Source organism: Pteropus medius, unplaced genomic scaffold, assembly GCF_902729225.1.
Source record: "Pteropus medius unplaced genomic scaffold, Ma_sr-lr_union100, whole genome shotgun sequence".
Taxonomy (NCBI): Eukaryota; Metazoa; Chordata; class Mammalia; order Chiroptera; family Pteropodidae; genus Pteropus; species Pteropus medius.
Window position 1 is genome coordinate 251,406 of NW_024343935.1, and position 25,688 is coordinate 277,093.

Consider the following 25,688-nt stretch of genomic DNA (forward strand, 5'->3'; position numbering starts at 1 on the left):
ACTATAGGCGAATAAATGTCTTTCTTTTAAACTCCTAGTGTAATGATTTGTTACAGCAGCAATAGCAATGTTATACAGACATTTATGCAGTGAATGTTTTTGGAGGAAACTGACCCTAAGTGTCTCAATTCATTCATTTTGCTTCCCTGGGGTAAGGACATTTTGTATTCACCTTCCCTTTCCCCCAAGAGATTTTTTCTTTGCAATACCTAGGAAGCAGACTTTGTTCCTCACCTGGAGGGTAAGGAACCATGTAAACAAGGTACCAGGCTATATTCCCAAAAGGGGCTTTTATTGGTTTCCATTAGTCTCTTTAACTTGTCAAAGCTTTCTGGTCATGTCTGAGTCTATGCATGTCTATCATGACATTCTAGTCAAAGGATTGGTAATAAAACCAGTTTCCAATTGTAACCTTTTGTTAAGAAAACAGGTTCTTGTTGAACTTATGCAAATAATCAATTTGCGTGAAAATAAAATATTCACTCATTAAAAGTTTCTGAATTCTGGGGGGATTAAGTAGGGAGAAGAAATAAATGTTTCAATTCTGCTTACAGAGATATAATTTACTTAACTGTAAGTCATAGGTAAACAAGTTTTCTTTGATCTGGAAAGAAAAAGACTAAAAAGTCAGCAATCTCAAACAAAAAAAGTCATAAAAATTGTCATCATTTCATCAGTTGATTCAGGTCTGTGTAATTAAACTTGTTCTGCCTTGAATCCAGTTTTTCCCTTAGTTCTCTAGACCTAGCCTGATATTTGAGGTGATAGATAGGGTCAGTGATAATTCCAAAAATGTTCAAAGCTGTTTGTCAAGGCTCATATGACTTGCTCAGTGAAGTGGGTGTCTCGATCACTGCAAATTGTGTAAGGTGTGTGCCAAACGGTCAACACATTTTCTAACAGTTCCTTTGCCATTGTGAGGACATCAGTCTGGTGGCAAGGCAAACTTCAACTCAACCAGAAAATACACACACAACAAAAACATATCGATAACCCTAAGGAAGTGATAGTTGGATGAAGTACAACTTAAATGTGGAAGAAGGAGGAAACATGGCAGAGTGAGAGACGTCCTCAGATCTCTCCCCTTGAAACAGTAAGCTGAACATCTAAAACTCAACAATAAACACCCAAACAGCACACCAACACGTCTGAGCGTGGGATCTGTGCAAAAGAGCTACCACAGGTCAGAACGCCGGGTGTCAGGCAGTGGACTGGGTGTAATAAAGAAGCTGCCTCTCACAGCCTCAGGATCTGCCTGCAGGAGGAGGGGATGGGGAGAAGGAGCAGCCAGTACCAGCAGCCCGTTCTCTGAAAGTTCCTACCTGGGACAGCTGTGAGCTCCCTGTTGCTGGCTGGATCCTGGGCCCAGTCATCAGGGCAGCAAGCAGAAAAGCAGGAAAGGATGGCAGAGGAACAAATGCTCATTTTTGCTGGATTGCAAAACCAAAACTGAGCCGGAGCCCCCAAACCCCAATCCAGATGGCCCCTCCCTCATACTCTCCAAGAACAATCACCTCACAGACCCAGGGAAATCAGAGTGAACCCTACTGAGATGATTGCTGACGCTTACAGGGACTGAAACTGAGGGTAGCGAGCATGATTAAATATCTGCAAGAAAATTTTTAAAAGGCATTTTTAAGACTTCACGTAAAGCAGGGATCCAGGCTTAGATGACACCTATTGGAAACCAAAAGAAAACCACCTTCTTTGCAGCAGGCTAAAGGGAAACCTTTATATAATAAATCTTCTTTCTGGAAAAATAGCAGAATACTCTTCCATTAATGCCCAGGTGGAGAAATAGTCCATTAAACACCATGAACAACCAAGGTGACAAGGCATCTCAGAAAGAAAGACAAACATCTCCAGAAAATAAACTTACAGACAGAGAAATATATGACTTAAATGACAGAGAATTCAGGATGGTACTTCTGAAAAAAACTCAATGAGATCCAAAACAACTCATCCACAATTTCAGGAATTGAAAAAACTAGATAAGCAGAGTAAGGAAATTGAAACCCTCAAAAAGAACCAAATAGAACTTCTGGAGATGATGAACACAATGCGAGAGTTGAAAAATGAAATAGCAAGCTTGGGAAATAGGGACGACCATATGGAGGAAAGGATCAGTGATATCAAAGACAGAAATCTCGAAATAAATCAGAAGGAAGAAGAGAGAAACCGAGGAATGAAAAAGAATGATACAGAAATACAAAAACTAGCTGTTTATGAGAGGAAACATAAGAATAATGGGCATTATCGAAGGCAAGGAAAAGGAGCAGAGACTAGAAAGCATTTTCAGACACATAGTTGATGAAAATTTCCCAAATCTAAGGAATGAGCTGAAGCTTGGATTTCAAAAAGTCAACAGAACACCCATTTATCTCAACCCAAAAAGGCCTAAACCAAGAGACACTGTATTAAAATTATCAAAAATCAATGACAAAGACAAAATTCTCAAGGCAGCCAGAAAAAAAATAACAGTAACCAATAAAGGAAAACTCATTAAACTATTGTTGGACTTCTACTCTCATCCTTACAAACCAGAAAGGAATGGAATCAAATATTCAAATGATAAGTAAAAGGAAATACCAGCCTAGAATAATGGATCCAGCTAAGCTCTCCTTTAGATATGAAAAAGAAATAAAGACCTTATAGGACATACAAAAATTGAGGGAATTCTTCACTACGAGGCCTACATTGCAGGAAATACTGAAAGGGGTCAGCTCACCTAAAACAAATTGACAATAAAAATACGTAATTAAGAGTAAAGTGACCATCAGGCAAATAGAAGCAGAGGAGTGCAACCCTTACGAAGAACAGGGCATTACAGGCTTGAATAATAAGAAGAGAATTGCAATCCAAGATAGTAATGAACGTTCAACATACACAGGGACAAACTGAAAACACGATGACTGAAAGAGGAGGATTTAAAGATCCAGATTCTCAAAGAGGAATGGAGATAATGCATGCACAGGAGAAATGGATGACTGTATATATAGAACTATCCTTTATATTCATAATGGTAACTGCATGCCAAAGATTCAAAACCATTATGTATGACATAAAACAAGAAGGACCATAGGGAAAACCAACAAAAGTCAAACAAAATAAAGAAACCAGAAGCACAAGGACAAGAAATCAGCAGAAACACCGAGCTACCAGAAAGCAAAGATAAAATGGCTATAAGAAGACCTCACATTTCAATAATCACCCTAAATGTAAATGGACTGAATTCACCAATACAAAGGAACAGAGTTGCAGAATGGATCAAAAACAAAACCCAACCATATGCTGCCTCCAGGAGATACATCTCAGCTCCAAAGATAAATATAGACTCAAAGCGAAAAGGTAGAAAATGAAATTTCAAGCAAATGGCATTCAGAGAAAAGTGAGAGTAGAGGTACTAATATCAGATTTAATAGACTTCAAAATAAAAAAGGTAAAGAAAGATACTGAGGGACATTTCATAATGATAAAGGGAATCATGCACCAAGAAGACAAAACATTTACTAATATCTATGCGGTCAATCGGGGGCCCCGAAATATGTAAAGCAATTACTAATAGAACTAAAGGGAGAAACAGACCAAAACACATCATAGTAGGGAACCTAAATACCCCACTATTGGATATGGACAAATCATCCAAACAGAAAAGCAATAAGGAAATAACATCCTTAAATGACACATTGGACCTACTGCACATAATTGACATTTACAGAGCCTTCCATCCCAAAACAGCTGCTTATACATTCTTCTCTGGTGCACATGGTACATTCTCAAGATTTGACCACATACTGGGACACAGAGAAGGCCTCTGGAAATATAAGAGGGTTGAAATCATTCCAACCATATTCTCTGATCATAATGCTTTGAAACTAGAGATCAACAGCAGAAAGAAATCAGGAAGAACCAAAAATACGTGGAGATTAAGCAACATACTACTGAAGAATAACTGAGTCAGAGAAGAAACAAAAAGAGACAATAAAAGATACATAGAAACAAATGATAAAGATAGTATAACATATTATAAAGCTTTTGGGACATGACAAGAGTGGTCATAAGAGGAAAGTTCATATCATTAGGCCAATCTCCAAGAACAAGAACAAGCCCAAATAAACAACCTAACGCTTCATTTTAAAAAACTAGAAAAGGAAGAACAAATGAAGCCTAAAGTCAGTAGAAAGAAAGAAAGAATTAAAATTACCACAGAAATCAAGGAAATTGAAAACAAACAAACAAAGAAAAATAGAAAAAATAAATGCAGCAAAGAGCTGGTTCTTTGACAAATCCTTGGCTAAACTCTCTAAAGAAAAAAGATAAAGGATACAAATAAACAAAATCAGGGATGAAAGAGGGGAAATTATGACTGACATCGCAGAAATATAAAGGACCATACAAGAATACGATGAAAAAGTGTATAACACCAAATTTAATAACCTAGAAGACATGGAACAGTACTTAGAAAAATATAACCTTCCTAGACTGAATCAAGAAGAACTGGAAAATCTAAATAGACTGATCAGCAGTATGGAAATTCAAACAATCATCAAAAACCTACTAAAACATAAAAGTCCAGGACCAGATGGCTTCACCAGTGAATTCTACCAAACATTCAAAGAAGATTTAATACTTATTCTCCTCAAACTCTTCCAAAAAATCAAAGAAGAGGCAAAACTTCCCAACTCATTTTATGAGGCTTATATTACCCTGATACCAAAATCTGGTAAAGATAACACAAAAAAAGAAAATTACAGACCAATATCTCTCATGAACACAGATGTAAATATCCTAAGTAAACTAGAGAACTGAATATAGCAACATATTAAAAAGATTATACACAACATTCAAGGGGGCTTCATCCCAGAGGCACAAGGATGGTTTAGCATAAGAAAATCAATTAATGGCATACACCACATAAACAAATAAAAAAATAAGAATCATATGATCATATCAATAGATGCAGAAAAAGCCTTTGACAAGACACAGCATCTATTTATGATCAAAACACTTAACAGAATCAGTATAGAAGGAAAATATCTTAACATAATAAAGGCCATATATGACAAACCCTCAGCCAACACTATACTTAATGGTAAAAAACTAAAAACCTTCTCTCTAAGATCAAGAACAAGGCAAGGCTGCCCACTGTCGCCACTCTTAGTCAATATAACATTGGAGATCCTAGCAAGTGCAATCAGGCAAGAGAAAGATATAAAAGGCATCCAAATAGGAAACAAAGAGTAAGACTGTCACTATTTGTGGATGACATCATCCTCTATGGTGTCCTAAAGACACCACTCGACTGTTGTCTATCACTACACACCAAAATTAACTCAAAATATATTAAGGAGCTGAATATAAGACCTGAAACAATAAAATGCATAGAAGAAAACATAAGAACTAAACCCAAGGACTTAAAGAGGATTTTATGAATTTGACCTCAAAGGCAATGGAAGTAAAAGCAAAAATAAATGAATGGGACTACATCAAACTAAAAAGCTTCTGCTCAGCAAAAGAGACACCATCCAAATGGGAAAATATATTTACAAGCAACACATCATTAAGGGCCTGATATCTAAATTATACAAAGAACTCACATGACTCAATAACAATTAAAAAAAAAAGAACGATCCAATCAAAAAATGCGCAGAGGACCTAAACAGACACTTCTCCCCAGAGGACATGCAAATGGCCAACAAATATATGAAAAGATGTTCAACATCGCTAGCTATTAGGGAAATGCAAATAAAAACCACAATGAGATACCATCTTACACCTGTTAGAATGGCTACATCAACAGGACAAGTAATAACAAATGCTGGAGAGGATGCGGAAAAGAAGGAACCCTCATACCCTGCATATTGGTACAGCCACTATGGAAAACAGTATGGAGGTTCCTCAAACAACTACGAATTGATCTACCATATGATCCAGAAATCTCTCTACTTAGTATTTACCCCAAATACTTAAAAAAATCATATCTGTAAAGATATTTTGCACACCAATGTTCATAGCAGCATTATTCACAGTGGCCAGGACATGGAAGTAACCATAATGTCCTACAATAGATAATTGGCTAAAGAAGCTGTGGAACATATATACAATGGAATATTACTCAGCCATCAGAAGAGATGAAATACTGCCATTTGCGACAACATGGCTGGAACTTGAGATAATCATGCTAAGCAAAATAAAGCAGACTGAAAAAGTTGAAAATCACATGATATCACTTATATGTGGGATATAAACCTAAAAGCAACAAAGGAACAAGACAAACAAACAGATACTATGGACATAGACTACAGGCCGATGGTTACCAGAGTAGGGGGTGGGAGAGGAGGAGAGATGTAGATGGGGTGAGGGGATCAAATATAGAGGGTAAGGGGAGGGTGAAGTGGGCAAAAGGGATCAAATATATAACAGCTAAAGGAAACTGGACTTTGAGTGTTAAACACAATAGAATATACAGATGTTAAATTATAATGTACACCTGAAAATTATATAATTGTATTAACCAATGTTACCCTAATGTAATTAATTTTTAAAAAAACTAGATGTGAGGTGGCTGAATGGAAAAGAAAACAAGATTCATACATATGTAGTCATACAAGAGACCCACTCAGATCAAAAGACACCCACTGACTGAAAATAAAGCGATGGGAAAAATATTAAGTGAAAGTAAAAATGAAAAACAAAGTGGGATAACAATACTTACATCAGACAAAATAGACTTTTAAACAAGAGGCAAAGAAGGACCCAGTAATCCCCACTTCTGGGTATTATTCCAAATAAATTCAAAACGCTACTTCGAGGTGATATGTGAATCCATATGTTCATTGCAGCATTATTTCCAATAGCCAAAATATAGAGGCAACCTGGCGGTCCATCAATAGATGAATGGATAAAGAAGAGGTGATACATATATAAAGCGGAACATTACTTAGTTATAAAAAGAATGAAATCTTCTCATCAGCAAAAACATGTGTGGATGTCGAGGGTGTCGTGCTGACTGGAATAAGTCAGACAAAGAAAGACAAATGCCTTATGATTTCACTTATGTGGAATCTAAAGAACAAAATAAATGAAAATACAAAACGGAAACATATAGTTACAGAGAACATTTTGACGTTTGCCAGATGGAAGAGAGGTTGGGGTTGGGGTGTGAAAAAGGGGAAAGTTTTAAGATGTTCAAATTTCCAGTTATAAAAACAATCACTTGGATAGAAAGTACAGCCTAAGGAATATAGTCAATAATATTGTAATAACTATGTGTGGTGTCAGATGGGTACTAGACTTATTGGGGTGAGCACTTCCTAAGTTATATAAATGTCTAATCACTAAGTCGTACAATAAAAATAATATAACATTGTATGTCAACTACAATTGAAAAATAAATATTATTTAAAAAAGAAAAGAGAAAAAAATAGATATAGTATGAGCCATTAGAATTAGTATTATGAAATAAAATCTTCAAACAGTATTATGAAAAAAAATACAAGAGGGTATGGTTGTAAAATTAAATTGCAGTACTATTTTTATTAGAAAATTCAAAGAATAAATTATGTAAAAAATTTATTTAATATGTGAAAAGGGAAACACTGATCAGCTTTACTTTGCAATTATTTTATCACCTGTGAGTTATATATACATGTATGTATTAGCAATTTACTTTCCTAATGAGAAATTGTCTGTTGGAGCCCTTTGCTTTTGTATGGTGGAGTTGGAGTGTTTACATTCCTGTCTCTGATCACATCCTTTCAAAAATGAATTGGAGGTTTGTTGGTTTATTTATTTTTTTACCAAATGACTCTTTGCCATTTAGTTTTTTTATGTTTGTATAGATATATTTGTGGAGATGTATAAATAAATATATACATAAATTTATAATATACATAGACATATATAAATCTACATATCTATATAAATTTTTTGTGGTCCAGCCTATCAGGAATTCTATTTATTAGGAATTCTATTATCAGAATGACAAACTAACAAATGCCGGTGAGGACGTGGAGTAAAGGGAACACTTGTACACCGTTGGTAGAAATGTCAATGGAAATAGAGCTACAACATGATCCAGCAATCTCACTGTGGTTGTTTGCCGGCTTGATTTATAAATCAGTGTGTTTATGATGCCGACAAGAGAAGTGAACATTGATTTCAGTAGTGCAAAGGTCGGGGTTGCCAATTAAATGATAACAATGGAAGTTCAATTAGAGGGAGGAATGAGAGGCACAAAGTGCTTCCAGTAAAAGTTGTCCAAGATCATATTAATTAACAAGTGTAGAGAAATTGGGTGTTAGCTGTGGAGGGACAGAAAGTGAAGTGACGATATTTTTTTTTTTTAGTTTTCAGATGTGTCATATCTGACTGTTTTCATGTCAATGAGAAATTTCCAGACCGAGGCATGCTTGCAATTATATCCTTGCCACCATATTTCATGAGACAAGCATCTCACAGTATCTTCCCTCACCCTGGGTTTCACATTAAAAGTTTATTTACTATATGACAAGGGGAATGCTAATGAGCTTTACTTTGCAAATATTTTGTTACTTGTGAGGCTGTCTATACATGTGTATTGGTTAGTCATTTACTTTCTTGATCACTTTCGTGATTGCCTGTGAGAGCTCTTTGTTTCTATATGGTGGGATCGGAGTGTTTGCATACAATTGATCACATTCTTTCAAAAAACAATTGGAAGTTTAATTTTTTTCCACAAAATTAGTGTATCATCTTTAGTTTTTTAATATATGTATAGATATACTTGTGGAAATGTATGAGACTATAAATTTAGTGTGTTTGTGTCTACCAGGAATTCTATCTATTAGGAATTCTATTATCAAAATGACCAAAGATAATATTTACTGGTGAGGATGTGTGGAAGAGGAAGCACTTATACACTGTTGGTGGAAATGTAAATAGGAATAGAGCTATCATAAACATTTTAACTATTTAGCTATTGATTTTATTCTATTCCCTCCAAATTTTCTACAAAATAGGATTGTTCTGACCACGAGTTGTATAAGAAGGATGTGCACCCTTGTATAGAAAGATGTGTGGCTAGAAGTGTTAAATGGTGTGGTCTCTGAAGTTCACACTTGTGGAATCCACCATCATCCACCATCATCCCAGTGCCACCAATTTGTGTGTCTGAGATGATACCCGCACTCATTCCTCAAATCTGCTCCTCTGCGACTGCTCTGTCTCTACATGTGCATCATCATCCAGTGTCTTTTGAGCCAGAAGCATTTGCATCAGGCCTGTGTGATCACTTCCTTGAAAGTCACTGAGTATAGTGATCAGGAGCATGGACCCTGGGCCCAGGCTGCCTAGGTTCAAATCCCAGCTCTGTTGCTTACTACCTGTGTGATCCCGGCCAAAAACTGAGCCTCTCTGTGCTTCAAACTGGTAGGAAAAGTATGTGTTATACAGGGTTTATATGATGATGGAAACAGTTAATGCCTCGGAACTGTGCCTGGCACAGAGCAATGGCTTCCTGTGTGGTGTTCTTTTCTTCGGCATGTTACATACCTGAAATCATGTAGTGTGTATCTCTTTGTCTTTGGTTTACAGGCTGTCTTCCCACTCTAATATGTCATAGTGACCCTAATCAGTTCCTGGACCAGCAAGTGGTACATCACATTTGCTCAGTAAATATTTGGTAGATATATTCATTTATTTATGTATTCTCTACCTTCATGAAATGTCACCACACCCCTTAAGTGTCAGCCACATCTCCCTCCACTCCTTCCCCCACTTTCATAACTATTCTTAATGACCTGGACGTGGATCCAAGCCCCACCACTTGTTAGCTCCATGACCTTGGGCAGTCACTCCCCTGGTGTAGTCAGGCTCCCTAAGACCAACCTCGGGTTCAATGAGGACCCGAGGTGGAAAAATTCGTGAACCAAAGAATGCTTGTGGCCACGAGAAACTGGAATAGGAGAGGAAAGAGATTCTCTTCTGAAGCCTCCAGAAGGAACCGGCACTGCAGACATTATGATTTTAGTTCAATGAGACTCACTTCAGGCTTCTGACTTTCAGGACTATAGACGAATCAGTTTCTTTCTTTTAAATCCCTACAGTGGTAATTTGTTATAGCAGCAATAGCAATGTTACACAGACATTTATCCAATAATTGTTTTTGTAGGAAACTGACGTTAAGCATCTCAATCTGTTCATTTTGGTTCCTCTGGGTAAGGACATTTTGTGTAAACCTCCATCCACACCCCCTTGTAGAAGAAAAAAATCTAAGGTTATTTTAGAGAGTTTGCCCCATTAGCTGGTACAGAGAATTTCCCATTGCAGAAATGTAAATGTGATTCTGACTTTGAGGTCTTTGGACATTCAGATAGGAAAACAATTCATTATTAAAATTCAAGATGGTAATTCTGCTTTAAGTCTTTGTCTCTAATTTCTATATTAAAAAAATTTATGTTAATTCAACCTATCATCATTTTCATTCCTATCCTCTCCAAATTTCTCTCTAATTTCCTTTTAAAATAATAGATGGGATTACTAAGTCTCTGTGTGTACATATGTGTGAGTGTGTTTATTTATTAAAAAAACCAGTATATAAATACACATATACACAAACAATGTATGTACTCATGAAAGAGTTCTTCATCTCAAAAAATTATTTCTAAAAAATTTATTTCTTCTGTAGCACATTCATCAGAATTATTATTACCCCACATTCCCATCAGAAATAAGGAACCGATGCTCAGGGACAATCAATTTTTCACAATTATATAACAATGTACTTAAAGCTATCATACAATTTCCTGAATTATGTATAATGGACCCATGCAATATATACTCTCAATTCAGTTAATTAAAAATTTTAAATATGTGCAGGAAAGGGGTCAAATATTTGGTGATAGAAGGAAATTTAATTTTGGGTGGTGAGCACACAATGCAATATTACATATTATGTGTTATCGAATTGCACTCTTGATACATATATAATTTTATTAACGAAGGTCAGAGCAATATATTTAAAAAGAAAAAAATTAAAAAAGAAAACATATGCAGCAGAAAAATTCTAATAACATGGCTTAAAGTAGGATGCATAGCACAGGTAGCTGAGTCACAATTTGATTGGGGGAGGGAGAAATATCACTGAGTAAAAAATGTGTCTTATATGGATATGAAAACAGTGACATTAATATGAGGCAAATTACATTTGGTAAACTCATTTTTGCAAACCAGAAGATTAAACTACATATATAAATGAACTGTCAAAATTTGGTTCAAGAGGGATGCACTATATAGTCTCATATGACATCATGAATGAACTCAAGACACACACTGTAGAGACTCCCAGCTGATGCAGATCATGAGTAGCTGAGCAGAGATCAGAACAATTTCTAGGATACAATCCAACTGATAAAAATCACAGCATTTAGAACACTTTGTTATACAGCATTAGCTAACTGATAAAAATTAAGGCAAACAAAACTGAGGAAAATTATAATAATCTGCTGTTTTTATTTTTTGGCATGTGTTCTGATTTTCAAAGACAGCATTCATGATTAATGCCTTTTAATTCCTGCCATCCCAAAAAGTCTTTTCAGAGCCCTTTTTATGTCTCTATTCCTCAGATTGTAGATGAAGGGCTTCAGCATGGGTTTGACCACAGTGTACATCATTGAAGCTACTGCACTTAAGTATGAACTGTGGGTAATAGCAGAGCTCATGTACACTCTTAGGACTGTAAAATAAAATAAGGAGACAACTGAGCGGTGAGACGCACAGGTAGAAAATGCATTATAGTTCCCCTGAGCTGATGGGATTCTGAGTATGGAGGAAACGATCCTAGAGTAAAAGGATCCCAGCCAAAGGACCACCACCCAGCAGCCCAGCTCCAAAATACATTACTGTGTCATTAAGAAAGGTGTCAGAACAGGCAAGTTTGATCACCTGATTAATGTCACAGAAATAGTGGGGAATTTCTAAGTCTGTGCAGAAGGACAGCGTCAATACCAATAAGCTTTGTAACAATGAAATTAAGGCACTCATGATCCAGGATACCAGAACCAGCAACCCACAGAGTCAGGGGTTCATGATGACTGTGTAGTGCAGGGGGTGACAGATGGCCACGAAATGGTTATAGGCCATCAGAGTCAGGAGTAAGTCGTCCAACAAACCAAAGAGAGTGGAAAAATACATCTGCATGATGCAGCCTTTCTAGGTGATAACTTTGCTCTGAGTCTGCATGTTCACCAACATCTTTGGGATGGTGCTAGAGATGAAACAGATGTCCACCAAGGACAGGTTGGAGAGGAAGAAGTACATGGGCGTGTGGAGGTGGGAATCTGAGCTGAGAACCAGGATGATGAGCAGGTTTCCAAGCACAGTGATCAGGTATATGGAGAGAAAGAAGCCAAATATGAGGGGTTGCAGTTCTAGTTCTTCTGAAAGTTCCAGAAGGAAGAATTCTGAAAGTCGTGTATCGTTTCCTGGTAGCATGTGGTGGTTGTCACAACTATGAATTTAAAAGATTAATTTTTACATAAATGGGCATTGGGAACATGGTAGAAATGCTACAATTGCAATACTATGTAGGGAAAAACAGCATATATAAAATTGAGTGAATGGATTGTTATTTTTACTGGGTTTAGGAAGATCTGAAAACACGATGACATTTGAGCAGTGACCCCAAGGAAGAAAAAGCACAAGTTTATTTGGGGAAATTCGTGTTCTGCAGGAGAAAGAGCCAGTGTAGAGGTGCTGAAGATGAACTTGTTTCAGATATTCAAGTCTCAACAACAGCCAGTGAGTCCAGGGGAATGAACAAGAGGCAGAGTGATGACAGATGCTGTCAGAGGACGTGGGGGAACTGCTACTCTTGATACTTCAAGACACAGGGAGTCTTTCATCTGTAAGTTGTTTCTTGCAGTTTATTAATTTTATTTCCATGGAATCTTGTGAACAGAAAGGGATCCCCATCTTATTGTTGGTTAACAATTCTTATCTCTCTTTTTCAAGGGTCACATACTGGAGTATATGATCTCAGACACCTCCATTTTGAGAACTGCTCATCCTACCCCCTCCCCCCCACACATGCAGATGCACATGTGCACTCACAGATGGGCACACTATGACCTCCTGGGGACATGTTATTTTCACCTCCAGCTATAAGAACTAGGAATAAAATGAGACAAGGCAAGCTGTGAACATCAGATTGCTTTTCCCTTAAAAAATATAAAATCAGTATCCAAATTCAAGTGGTAGGCCTCCAATGGACAGGTAAACTTTCCACACCATTTTAATCTGATCATTTTCTGTCCTGTATTTATTTACTGTTTTCATTTAGCTTCTGTTTGTAATTTTTTGGAAACTAGGTAATTGGATTTCAGTTGAAACTCATATGGTTTTTCTGATTTTTCATAAGGATCAGATAGTTCTAAATTAATTATGTGCCAGATCATATGATTAGTTTCCTGTCCTGTATTTAATGAAGTTTAAAGAACTCAATTAAAAAAACAGAGATAGTAGGAAGAATTGGACATGAGGGGGAAAAATATCTAATGTCTTCGGTGGTGGAGTTCCTGAGAATTTGTGATGAGGAGAAAGAGTCCTTGGTTCTGGCAGCATTCCAAACCTAGTTACATCACCGTGAAGCCCAGAATGACTAAAAAAATAGTAAATATTAATGTGTTCAAAAGAGAAAGGAGTGATTTCTTAAAATGTCAAGACACCTTAATGAATGAATATCAATTAAAAATGTGAGCACAGAGAGCAAACCCACAAATTACTAAAGGAAAGCCAGCCACAATGTACAAAAAATAGTGGAAATTTTAAAAGATGAAATGGTGAAAGACTTTTATGAATAATAGTAAATGCGAAATTTGGGAATAAGTGACTGAGTTTTGAATCTTGGATCTACCAAACAGGAGATGTTCGAATTTGGAGAGACAGCCAATTCATTCTAAATATTCTCACACAAATAATGGGGCAGTGGTATCCATCCATTTAATGTCATCCACAGAGTTGGTCAATATATATACAAAAGTTTAGCCTAAGTCATTTCTGTTAGTATATGTATCATAGGTGATGACCCTCTTTGTTTCATTGTGTGTGTACACATACGTGTGTGTTTGTGTGTTTACATGTGCACACAGGCTTAATGACAATGGAAAAGTCATGTATACTCTGGGACATGGTCAACAAATTTGGAATCCAATGCAGTAAAGGAAAAACAGTTTAAAAGAATGCCAGTTCCTGCCAAGGAGGAAAAAAGCAACAAGAATGAAGAGCCCACACAGAGCCAGGTGCAGAGAGAAGAGGCAGCCGGTGTGGGTGCTGCAGTTCCCTCCGACTCAAGGGACCTCACACTGACTGGACCTTTACTGCCTCAGTGACCTCATCACTGTCCACTTTGGCTCTGATGTAATTGTTATTCCTGTACCCATTTCATGGTTATTTGATCACTTTTTTCTTAAAATTTTTTTTTTTATTTTTATTTTTACAAGGCCCAATGGTGGATGTGGCTGGCCCTTCTCTCACTTTTCTTTGTGGAATTATTTTGTTTACTATTCTTGGGCTTTGAGTTTTTACCTCTTTTATTTTACATCCAATGGGTACACTAGTCCTGGTTCTGCTCCTTGTCTCTGCAGACATACTCTATAAAATCTGGTTTATGCCACAACTATTGATCCCCTTGCTTTGCACATTTATCCCTGAGGACATGACATCATACCACACTCATTTCATTGTACTGGGCCTTCTCCATTATAATGTGAGAGCCAAACGAAGGGAGGCCTCACTTATTTTGCTCACTTATGTGGTTCCATAAATATGTGAATGTATATAGAAAAAAATAGTAAAGAATAGAAAAGTCATAGAAGAAAATGAAGGTCAGGAAAAATAAAACCAGGTTGATCGTAGTGGATTCAAGTAATTGTGTAAGTGAAATAGAATAGAAATCAAGGACTAACTTCTAAAAGAAAGGATATAAAATTCAATAAGTAGTATCTGTAGAACTTTCTACCTGTATAATGGATTTCAATATGCTTAGGAAAAGAATAGAGGTGAACAGTAACTGAATGCAAAGGAATGCCATTCACAAGATAGGAGATGATCTAGAACTTTTTACTTTTAAAAGTAATGGGAGAAACACAATATGACAGACTGATAGAATTGAGCACATGCACTTTAAAAATTGTCATACTTTACCCCAAATTCATCTCCACATATATAAAGGAATTCAATGTCAAACAGCAAAGTTGGTGAAAAAAACTCCAGTTTGACACATTAAATAAATTAATTAGTCAACCCAGTAAACAAACATAGCCATCTCTGGGCTCTGGGTGAGGCTGGTTAGGCTCTCAGGGGCCCTCAGGTAGAAGGTTTCAGGTTCCTTCCTCTCCGACCCTTTGCTGCAGTACCAGGTGGGCTCTCTGACTCACCTAGATGAGGTCTCTGAGAGGGAGGACTCCGTGAGTAAGTCTGAATTCTTTTCTGGATGGCAGATGCTAGGGACTGAAGATCTTTCCCCAGATAGGACAGGAGGAAGGAGTGAAGCATTGGTACCCAACCAGACTTAGGAATCCAAAATACAAATATGTCTTGTAAGACCAGGGTTACGTATACAGCAGAGAAGACTTTTTTATCTCCTTTTATCTGCTTGTTAGACATTGTTTACATTGTTACTCACACCTCTGAGCCCCGATTCCGCTGGGGGACACTGGTCTGGACTGAATGTAAATATTTCCTGCTGATTCTCTGTTCACAACGGTTAGAAGGTTAGAAGTCAAGTGAATCCTGTTTTCATTACTCCTTCTCCATGACTCTCCTACCCGCCTGACGTGTCATCTCTCAGCACCTTATTCCAACCCTGAGTTAAAATTCTCTCAAAACTCTAGACTGAAGGTTATATCAGAAACACTGCAGAGTGAGAGGCATCCCCAGATCTCTCCCCTTGAAACAACAATAAGCTAAACATCTAAAACACAACAAAAAACATCCAAACTGCACACAAGCATGTCTGAGCGTGGGATCTGCGTATAAGAGCTACCACAGGTCAGAAACTTGGGTGTTGGCTGGTGGACTGGGAGAAACAAAGAAGCTGCCTCCAGCAGCTGGAGCTCCCTGCAGTAGGAGGGGATGGAGAAGGTGCAGTGACTTCCCTGAACAGCCCTGTTTGTGAGAGCCGGCGGCAGTGCCCAGGTATCAGGGCAGAAAGCAGAGAAGCAGGGTGACAGAGAAGCAAGGACAGCAGAGAAAGAACAGTTGGTTTTTAGCAGCCGTGGTTGCAAACCTAGGCTGAGCCACAGCGCCAAATCCCAAACCCAAAGGACCCCTCCCCCCATAACCTCTGAGATTGAAACCACAGAGCCCCAGGGAATCTGAGCAAAAACTCCGAAACTATCGTTAAGACTGACAGGAACTGAAACTGAGGATAGCGAGCATGATTAAACATTTATAAGAAAAAAATGAGGCATTATTAAGGCTTTATATAAAAGCAGGGATCCAAATAGCTTAAATGCCACCTACTGGATACCAAAACAAAAATGCCTCCTTGGTAACTGGCTAAAGGAGAACTTTACATAATAATCTTCTTTTTGGAAAAATAACAGAATACATTTCCATTAATGCCCAGGTGGAGAAATAGTCCATTAAACACCATGAACAACCAAGGTGACAAGGCATTTCAGAAAGAAGAGAAAAATCTCCAGAAAATGAGCTTACAGACATAGAAATATGCGACTTAAATGACAGAGAATTCAGGATGGTACTTCTGAAAAAACTCAATGAGATCCAAAATGAGTAATATCAGCAATTTCAGGAATTGAAAAAAATAAAAAAACTAGATGAGCAAGATGAGTTCATTAGCAAGGTGATTGGAACTCTCAGATAGAACCAAGTAGAACTTCTGATGATGAAGAACACACTGTTAGAGTTGAAAAATGAAATAAAAATCTTGGGAAATAGAGTTGTCCAAGTGGAGGAAAGAGTCGGTGATATTGAAGACAGAAATCTAGAAATAAATCAGAAGGAAGAAGAGACAAACCAAAGAATGAAAAATAATGAAAGAGAAGTTCAAGAACTAGCTGGTACCATCAGGAGTGGAAACATAAGAATAATGGGCATTATCCGAGGCGAGGAAAAGGAGTAGGGACTAGAAAGCATTTTCAGACAAATAGTTAATGACAATTTCCCAAATGTAAGCAATGAGCTGGAGCTTGGAATTCAAGAAGTCAACAGAACACTCAATTATCTCAACCCAAAAAGGCCTTCACCAAGACCTGGATTAAAATTATCAAAAGTCAATGACAAAGACAGAAGTCTCAGGGCAGCCAGGGAAAGAAGACAGTAACCTATACAGGAAAACCCATTAGATTATCCTCAGACTTCTCAGCACAAACCTTATAAGCCAGAAAGGAGTGAAATAGAATGTTCAAACTATTAAATGAAAGGAACTACCAGCCAAGGATAATGTAACCAGCTAAGTTCTCATTTAGATATGAAGGAGAAATTAAGACCTTTCTAGACATACAAAAATTGAGGGAATTCTCCACTAAAACATCATAATAGGAGTTAGGTGACTGGCAGGCTAATAGAAGCAGAGAAGTGCAGCCCTTACTAAGAATAGAGCATTATAAGCTTAAAAAATAAGAAGAGATTTTCTATAGCAAGGTAGTAATGAACATTCAGCATACGTAGGGAGAAATTGAGACAATAATGACTGAAAAGGGGAGGATTCAAAGATCCACATTAGCAAAGGGGAATGGAGATAAGGCATGCACAGGAGAAATGGACAACTGTATATATATAACTATCCTTTTCATATTCGTAAGGGTAACCACACACCAAAGATTCAGAACTGAAGCATCTTATTAACTGTTGCAGTAGAGAAAGTAAATGAGTAATGAACCCAAAACATATGCAGCCTCACCAGTAATGAAATAATGCAAAGTAAAACTATTTAATATTCCTCTTCAGACTTGTTAAATAATTATTTTCCATGTGAATAAACAGCATGAGATAAGATACTGCAATGAACAGTATGTCTCCTGAACAGCTGCGGCAAGGTAGTTTCAAATTCCACTGGTCTGGATCTTTTCAATGCATACGAGACATGCTCAAATACAGCCCATCTTAGAAATTTAATGCAAACATTCTCACTTAACCACATTATCCTCCACATCTAACACTCTATTTTCTGCTTCCTAACCAACAAAACTCTTCAGATGTGTTTCCACTTTACTGAAACCATTTGATGCGTCTCACTCATTCTACAGGATCACCCAACTGGACTCGCATGCCTATCACTTAATTGTCAACTATGGTCTCTGTACTGCAGATTCAAATAGGTACATGATTATTAACATATTAGCATAAATAGATTAATTATAAATTAGTAGCTTAACCAAGGGTACAAACAAAATGATCTTCTGTCTCTGGGCCGGGCTGATTAACATCACAGTGACACAGGTAAGAGTTCTCAGATTCTGTCCTCTCAGACCTTTTCCTGAAGTACCTCTTGGGCTCTCAGACTCACCTGGATGGGGGCTCTTAGAGGGAGGGCTCCATGTGGAAGTCTAAATTCCTACATGGATGGTTGTTGATGAAGATTGAAGCTCTGTCCCCAGAGAAGACAGCAAGAAGGACTGAAACATGAATTCTGAGCCAGCTTAAGAGTCAAAAGAAACAACCGTGTCCTGCCCACCATTGCTGTACAAGCTGTGGAACTGCACAGAGGAGGTATTACCGTTCTCTATCTGCTCATCAGGGACATCTCCCTCCTGTTATTCCAACCTCTAAGTACATGGTTTCCCTCTGGGCCTCTGGAATAAACAGAAAGGAATTTTTTCCTAATTCTATGATTCTATGACCCAAAAGACCAGGTTAGAAGTCAAATGAACTTAATTTTTATGATTTTGTGTTCTCAATGTCGAAGAGGTCTAACGTCCTACCACCTTATCCCAACCTTGATTTCATATTTTCTCTGAAGTCTGAGACTAAGAAATCTATCAGGTTCTTCTCAAGCCTCCTAGCTCCTGCATGACAGGGAGGGCTCCAGGTCACTGCATCCTAGGGGCCCAGAATGGGGAGGAGGCATTGTCTCCACTGCAGCAGCTGCACCCACAATGCAGAGCATCACGTGTGTGGTGGTGGGCGATGGGGCTGTGGGAAAGAATTGCCTGCTCCTCTGCTATACAACTGACGCCTTCCCCAAGGAATACACCCTCCCTATAGCCCCCTAGTGTGCAGTTGATGGGCTTACAGTGAATCTGATCCTAGCAGGACAGAGCAGACCAGGAGGAGTACAATGGACTCCACACACTGTCCCACCCTCAGACCAATGTCTTTGTTGTCTCTTTTTCCTTTGCCAGTCTGCCTTTCTTTGAGAATATGTGGCACAAGTGGCATCCAGAGATGTGCCATCACTGCCCTGATGTGCCCATCCTCCTGATGGGCACCAAGTAGGACCTGAAGGCCCAGCCTGACACCCTATGGTGCCTAAGGAGAATGGCCAGGTGCGCATCACACTGCAGTAGGGCCAGGCACCGGCCAAGCAGATTCATGCTGTGTGCTACCTTGAGCGCTGGGCCCTGCAGCAGGATGTTGTCAGGGAAGTGGTTTCTGAGGCAATCAGAGTATGCTCATCTCCAAAGTGGTCCAGCGTGGCTAGTCTTGTGTCCTCTTGTGACCCTGGCACTCAGCTTAAATGCTGCACCAGCCTCCCAACCCCTTCCAGTTGTGCTTTGGAGCTTTGTCTGTTCCCATCTATGCCTTAAGGACTAATCCTGGCACCCCTTGCCAGGGGGCTCCCTGAATGCCTATTTCTCTTTAAGGAGGCTCACAGGGAAAGGGGTTTTGGTCCTTTCCTCAGTCTCCTCTGGAATACCAGGTATTCTTGAGAGCTCACCCAGGCCAACGCCATGCACCATCCCCTAATGACCAGCTGACCCACCTTTCCACACAGATGTTGCTGCCTATTGTGGTGCCTTCTCTCAGGTTAGGAACCTCCACCATCCCCAACCTCTCCCTTGTTGCTCTTTGAATTGCTCCCCCCTCAAGATGCTCTCGTCCTTCCCCAAAGAAGAAGCCAGAGAATTCTGAGAAAATGAATGTGCCCTAACTTGTCCATATGTGCCCAGGCCTTATGCACTGCTCTCACTGACTCAGCCCCACAACACCCCCCCTGATCCGGGTTCCTAGCCCTGGTCAGCATCAACAAAACTTCTCCTGTCTCCAGTGGTGTTAAAAAAAAAAAAAGAAAGAAATCTGTCAGGAACAGGTCCCATTAATCTATAAAAGCAGATTTGTGCTGAGACTCAGACTGAGGTCTCCAGAGAATTGGTATTCTCTCTACAACAAGGGGAGAGCTGTGTTCTTTTGATGTGTAATCATTGGCACCACACTCTGTGGCTTCATGACACATTTGTTAAGATATGTAGGGATTTTGTATTTATATCACAAGCTATGAACTGTCATCCAGACCCTTATTATAAAATATTTGTTAATTATGGGAGATACTTTTCAATATTTTTATGCCACGTTTTGAGTTTAGCACTTTATAGACTTTGTCCAATTTAATTCATCAATAAGTCCAGCCATAAGGTAATATTATAATGAACTCCATTTCTTTATGTAGAAATGTAGCTTGAAGGAGTTTAGTGTCTGCCCCAAGTTACAAATTGAGTGAAGGATGGGATGCTTCCAGTTTTCAACTCTGGACCACTGGCTCCCAACCTAAGGTGTTGTTGCCCCTGGGCTATTTGGCAACATCTAGAGAGGCTGCTAAACACCTACAACACCCAACATAACTAATTATTCTGCCCCAATTATCAACTTAGAAGGTGAGACAACTTATTTTAGACTGGATCTTCTCCAACTTCACTGTGCATGTGACTCACCCAGGATTCTAGTTCAAATGCAGAATCTGATTTGGAAGATCCTTGTAGGCCCAGAGATTCTGAGAATCAAACCATCTGCCAGATGATGTTGATGCTGTAGGTCCTGGAGTGAGGACCACTCTGGAGTAGCCAGGCTGCGGTTCTGTGTTAGAGTCAGGTGCAGGTAGTTTTAAGTCTCCTGAACCAAGAGTCATTTCTGCATGTAATTTTGAAGAAATAGTGTATTCACTCATTCCAGACACTATTATACATTCATTGTTCAGTTACTTTATATAAAGTTTTATGAATGGCATCACATATTTCTGAAAAATACCTTGTTCGATTCTTTTACATAAGGTTTCTTGTATGATGACACCATATAATATACTACTGAAAAAAGTTTATAGTAGGCTGAGTATGAGCCTCCAAAACATATCTAAATTGTAATTCCTAGAAACTTATATAATATGTTATTTTTTATAGCAAGGTAGGAATAAGGTAGCAGATGAAATAAGTTTGCTAATCAGCTGCCTTTAAGGAGATTGGCTGTGATTATGCAGGTGAGACTAGGATAATCACTGTGGTCTTAGAATGTGGAACAGGAAGAAAGAACAGCTAGAATCAGAGGGAGATTGGAAGGTGCTACACTGCCAGTTTTGAATGTGGAGAAAATTCTTGAGCCAAAGAATGCTTGTGGCCATGAGAAACTGAAATAGGAGAGGAAACAAATTCTCTTCTGAAGCCTCCAGAAGATAACTGGCCTTGCAGACATCTCGATTTTAGTCCGTTGAGACCCATATCAGGCTTTTGACCCCCAGAACTGTAGGTGAATAAATTTGTTTCTTTTAAACCCTGAGTGTGGTGATTTGCTACAGCAGAAATTGCAATTTATATAGACACTTATGCAGTGGGGTTTTTTGAAGGAAGCTGAATTTAAGCATCTCACTTTATTCATTTTGTCCTTACCCACAACCCCACCCCTACCCCCAAGGAGAAGAAATATAGTCAACTTGGAGATTCTGCCTCATTAGCTAATACAGAGAATTCTGCATTGCTTAAAAGAAATTATGATTCTGACTCTGAGGTTTGTACATTTAGGTAGGAAAACAATTCATTATTAAAATTAAAGACAACCATTCTACACTAAATCTTTGTATCTAAGTTTCTATGTTTCTAAAATTTTAAGTTAATTCGACCTGTCATCATTTTTATTTCTGTCCTCTCCAACTTTCTCTCAAATTTCCTTTAACATAATAGATGGGATTACTGAGTCTCTGTGTGTACATAATATGTGAATGAGTATGTTTATTTATTAAAACGTAATAAATACAAACAAAATACTAACTCATTAAAGAATTCTTGGTCTCAAAAAATATTTCCACAGAATTCATTTATTCTGCCCACATTCATTAAAATTATTTATTCCATATTGCCATCAGAAATAAGGAGCTGAGGCTCAGGGACACACAGTGTAGAGACTTCCCGCTGATGTAGACTCATGAGTATCTGAGCCGAAATCAGAACAATTCCTACTGTATAATCACATTTGATAATAAATGAAGTATGTAAAATGTAGCATTTAGGACAGCTTATTCTGTAATATTAGCTAACTGATACAACAATCAAGAAAAACAAAATTAAGGCTAATTATAATAAATTGCTGTTTTTTAATTTTTGGCCTATGTTCTGATATTTGAGAAGAATTCATGATCATTCTGTTATTTTTATTCCTGCCAAACCAAAGAATCTTTTCAGAGCTCCCTTTATGTCTTCGTTTCTCAGACTGTAGATGAAGGGGTTCAGCATGGGTGTGACCACTGTGTACATCACCGAGGCTATTGCACTTGAGTGTGAGCTGTGGGTAGCAGCAGAGCTGAGGTATACTCCTAGGCTTGTGCAATAAAATAAGGAGACAACTGAGAGGTGAGATGCACAGGTAGAAAATGCTTTATATTTCCCCTGAGCTGATGAGATCCCACATATGGAGGAAACAATCTTAGAGTAAGAGTAAAGGATACCAGCCAGGGGACCACCACCCAGCAGCCCAACTCCAAAATACATCACCATGTTATTAAGAAAGGTGTCAGAACAAGCAAGTTGGATCATCTCATGGAGTTCACAGATAAAGTGGGGGATTTCTACGTATGTACAGAAAGATAGTCTCAACACCATTAAGCTTTGCATCAAGGAATACAGAGCACTCATGATCCAGGATACACAAACCAGCAGCACACAGAGCCGGGGGTTCATGATGATTGTGTAGTGCAGGGGGTGGCAGATGGCCACAAAGCGGTCATAGGCCATCACAGTCAGGAGAAAGTTGTCCAACAAACCAAAGACTATGAAAAAATACAATTGGGTGATGCAGCCTGCATAGGTTATGACTTTGTTTTTTATTAGGATGTTCACCAGCATCTTTGGGACGGTGGTAGAGGTGAAACAGATGTCCACCAAGGACAGGTTGCAGAGGAAGAAGTACATGGGTGTGTGGAGGTGGAAGTCTGAGCTGACAGCCAGGATGATGAGCAGATTTCCAAGCACAGTGATCAGGTACATGGAGAGAAAGAAGCCAATTATGAGGGGCTGCAGTTCTGGTTCATCTGAAAGTCCTAGAAGAAGAAATTCTGAAACTCTTGTAAGATTCCCTGGCGCCATGAAGTGAAGGTGATGACTAGGAATGAAAAAAGTAACATGATTAATTTTTACAAGTGGGCATTACAAACATGATGAAATGCTACAGTTTGTACAAATACACACACACACACATACACACACGTATACATATATGGTTTTGTAGAGATCTGATTCTTTTTAAGGTATTATCTGTGACACCTCTATTTAGGAATTTCTGTCTTACACTTAGCATTTTACCCAATAAATCATGTTTTTTAAAAGTTTAATGAGAAATTCTTTCACTCATTTGAGTGATATATGCTGATTTGACCGTTTGCTAGTCAAAAAGTGTAGAGTGCTGAGAAACAAAATTTTTTATAATTAATAAGTGAGAAAGAATATAAGCAAATAAAAAATCATGTATCATGTCAGTCTGTGCCGATTTGTTGAAGAGTAAGAAAGTAGGTATAAATGAAAGTGAATGAGTGTGTTATTTTTACTGCGAATTGAGAAAGACTTGCAAACAAGGTGCTGTACAACAGAGACCTCAAGGAAGACCCAGGGAAGGCAGAAAGATTTCTGGAGAAGTGATCAGTCTGCATGAGAAAGAGCCAGTGCAAAGATCCTGAGGTTGATACTTGTTTCAAGTAATATAGTCTCAAAAAGAAGCACTGTGGTGGGGAAAATGAGCAAGAAGGAGAGTGATAGGGATGGTGTCACAGAATGTGGAGGAATGAGATGGTCTGTCTGCTACAGATGAAACTTTAAGACGCAGAGAGTGCAGATGTCGTTCCTCCCACTTTATTCATTTTGTTTCCAAGGGATCCTGTGAGTAGGAGTGATCCCTTCTGTATTTCCATCTGTTGGTTAACATTCTGGGGTCTGTATTTTAAGGGACACATATTGGAGTAATGAGCTAAGTACCCCTGTCCTGAGAACTGCTCATGCTCCACAAACCACACAGACACACAGTCACAACCACACAGACACAGACACACACACACACACAAATGCAAATATGACCTCCTGGGGCCATGTGACTAACAGGCTTTACTCACCCCCATCCACAATAATTTGGAAACTAAGATAGAGGCCAAGCTGTCAACATCAGATTATCTTTCTCCTAAAACATACAGAAATAGCACCTGAATTCCAGTTCATAGGCCTCCAAGGGACATGTAAAAATGGGCCTCCATTTTAATGTGACTATTTTCTATTCTGTGTTTTTAAAAGCTGGGGTGGTCCCTGAGATTGTGATGAGGAGAAAGCTTCCTTTGCTCTGGCAATGTTCTAACTGCAGTTATATAGCTCTGATGCCCAGAATAACTTATAGAGTATAAATAACAATTTATTTTAATCAGAAAGAAAACAATATTTTTATGGTGTCAAGACACTTTATAAGTTGAATATCCCACTAGATATGTACAAAGAGAATAAACTCACAACTTACAAAAAGATGTTTATAATGTGCATAAAAAGTATTTTTTTTTTAAGCTGAAACGGGAAGAGACATTTGTAAATGACATTAGGGGCATAACTCTGGAAATCAGAAAACCAGATTTTGATTCTGGGATGTACCGTCTCTTAGTTTTTTGAAGGAGGAGACACACCCGAACCTTCTAAGTGCTAATGTCCTCACACAAATAGTGCAGACCGTGGTATCCATTCAGAGTAGTGACAAGTTTGAGCAATTTATGTAACATGTGTAGCACAGTCTCTTCCTGTTGGTAAATGAATGGTTATCACTGGTGATGAGATGAGACTGATTATAATCTTCTACCTCTCCAGTGTCTCCATTGCTTCCCCACCTCTCAATCTCTAGTTCCACAGCTGTATTCCAGTTCTTGTCATCTTCCATCTATCACAGGCTGGAAGCCTGCTAGCCTGATGATCATGTTGACCCCTGGAAATTTCTGTATATTATAAGCTGACATCAAACTCTCTGAATGAAACTCTGTTCTTGCGACTCCCCAATGGAGATAAAAGCACATTCCATGGCTTCAAATACGAAGCTCAAATCTCTGTGACCTTTCCATTGGCTTCACCCTCACAACGCTCTGCCTTCACTCACAGTGACTCCCAAATGTTGAACTTGACTCCCAGTTTCACCTGATGCCACAGTGCCAAGACTCAGAGCCTTTACATATGTGCTTCTCTCTGCTTGGAGTCTCCCACTGGACTTTTTCATCTCCTCTCCATCTTTCAAACTCCATCTCTTTCAGATTG

At 38.5% G+C, this 25,688-nt stretch overlaps 1 protein-coding gene and 2 pseudogenes across 1 annotated transcript; 1 reads left to right on the forward strand and 2 right to left on the reverse strand.

Moving 5' to 3' along the window:
- Positions 1-11,534: 11,534 nt before the first annotated feature.
- Positions 11,535-12,471, reverse strand: LOC120607060 (olfactory receptor 7A17-like; annotated as a pseudogene).
- A 6,626-nt stretch (positions 12,472-19,097) lies between these two features.
- On the forward strand, positions 19,098-19,660 carry LOC120607066 (rho-related GTP-binding protein RhoG-like; annotated as a pseudogene).
- Positions 19,661-22,559: 2,899 nt separating this feature from the next.
- On the reverse strand, positions 22,560-23,405 carry LOC120607061 (olfactory receptor 7A17). Its single transcript, XM_039868659.1, has 2 exons — positions 23,051-23,405; positions 22,560-22,765 (listed from the first exon to the last, which is right to left on the reverse strand). Exons 1-2 carry the CDS (start codon positions 23,403-23,405, stop codon positions 22,560-22,562), a joined length of 561 nt encoding a protein of 186 aa, XP_039724593.1.
- Positions 23,406-25,688: the final 2,283 nt, after the last annotated feature.

Bases quoted from the DNA above. Each gene is read 5' to 3' on its own strand.
- LOC120607061 (XM_039868659.1), bottom strand. From the start codon at position 23,405: ATGTACCTGATCACTGTGCTTGGAAATCTGCTCATCATCCTGGCTGTC. The intron at 22,766-23,050 runs GTGCTCTGTATT...CTCACCTCTCAG, and splicing joins TTGTGTATCCTGGATCATGA to TTGTCTCCTTATTTTATTGC.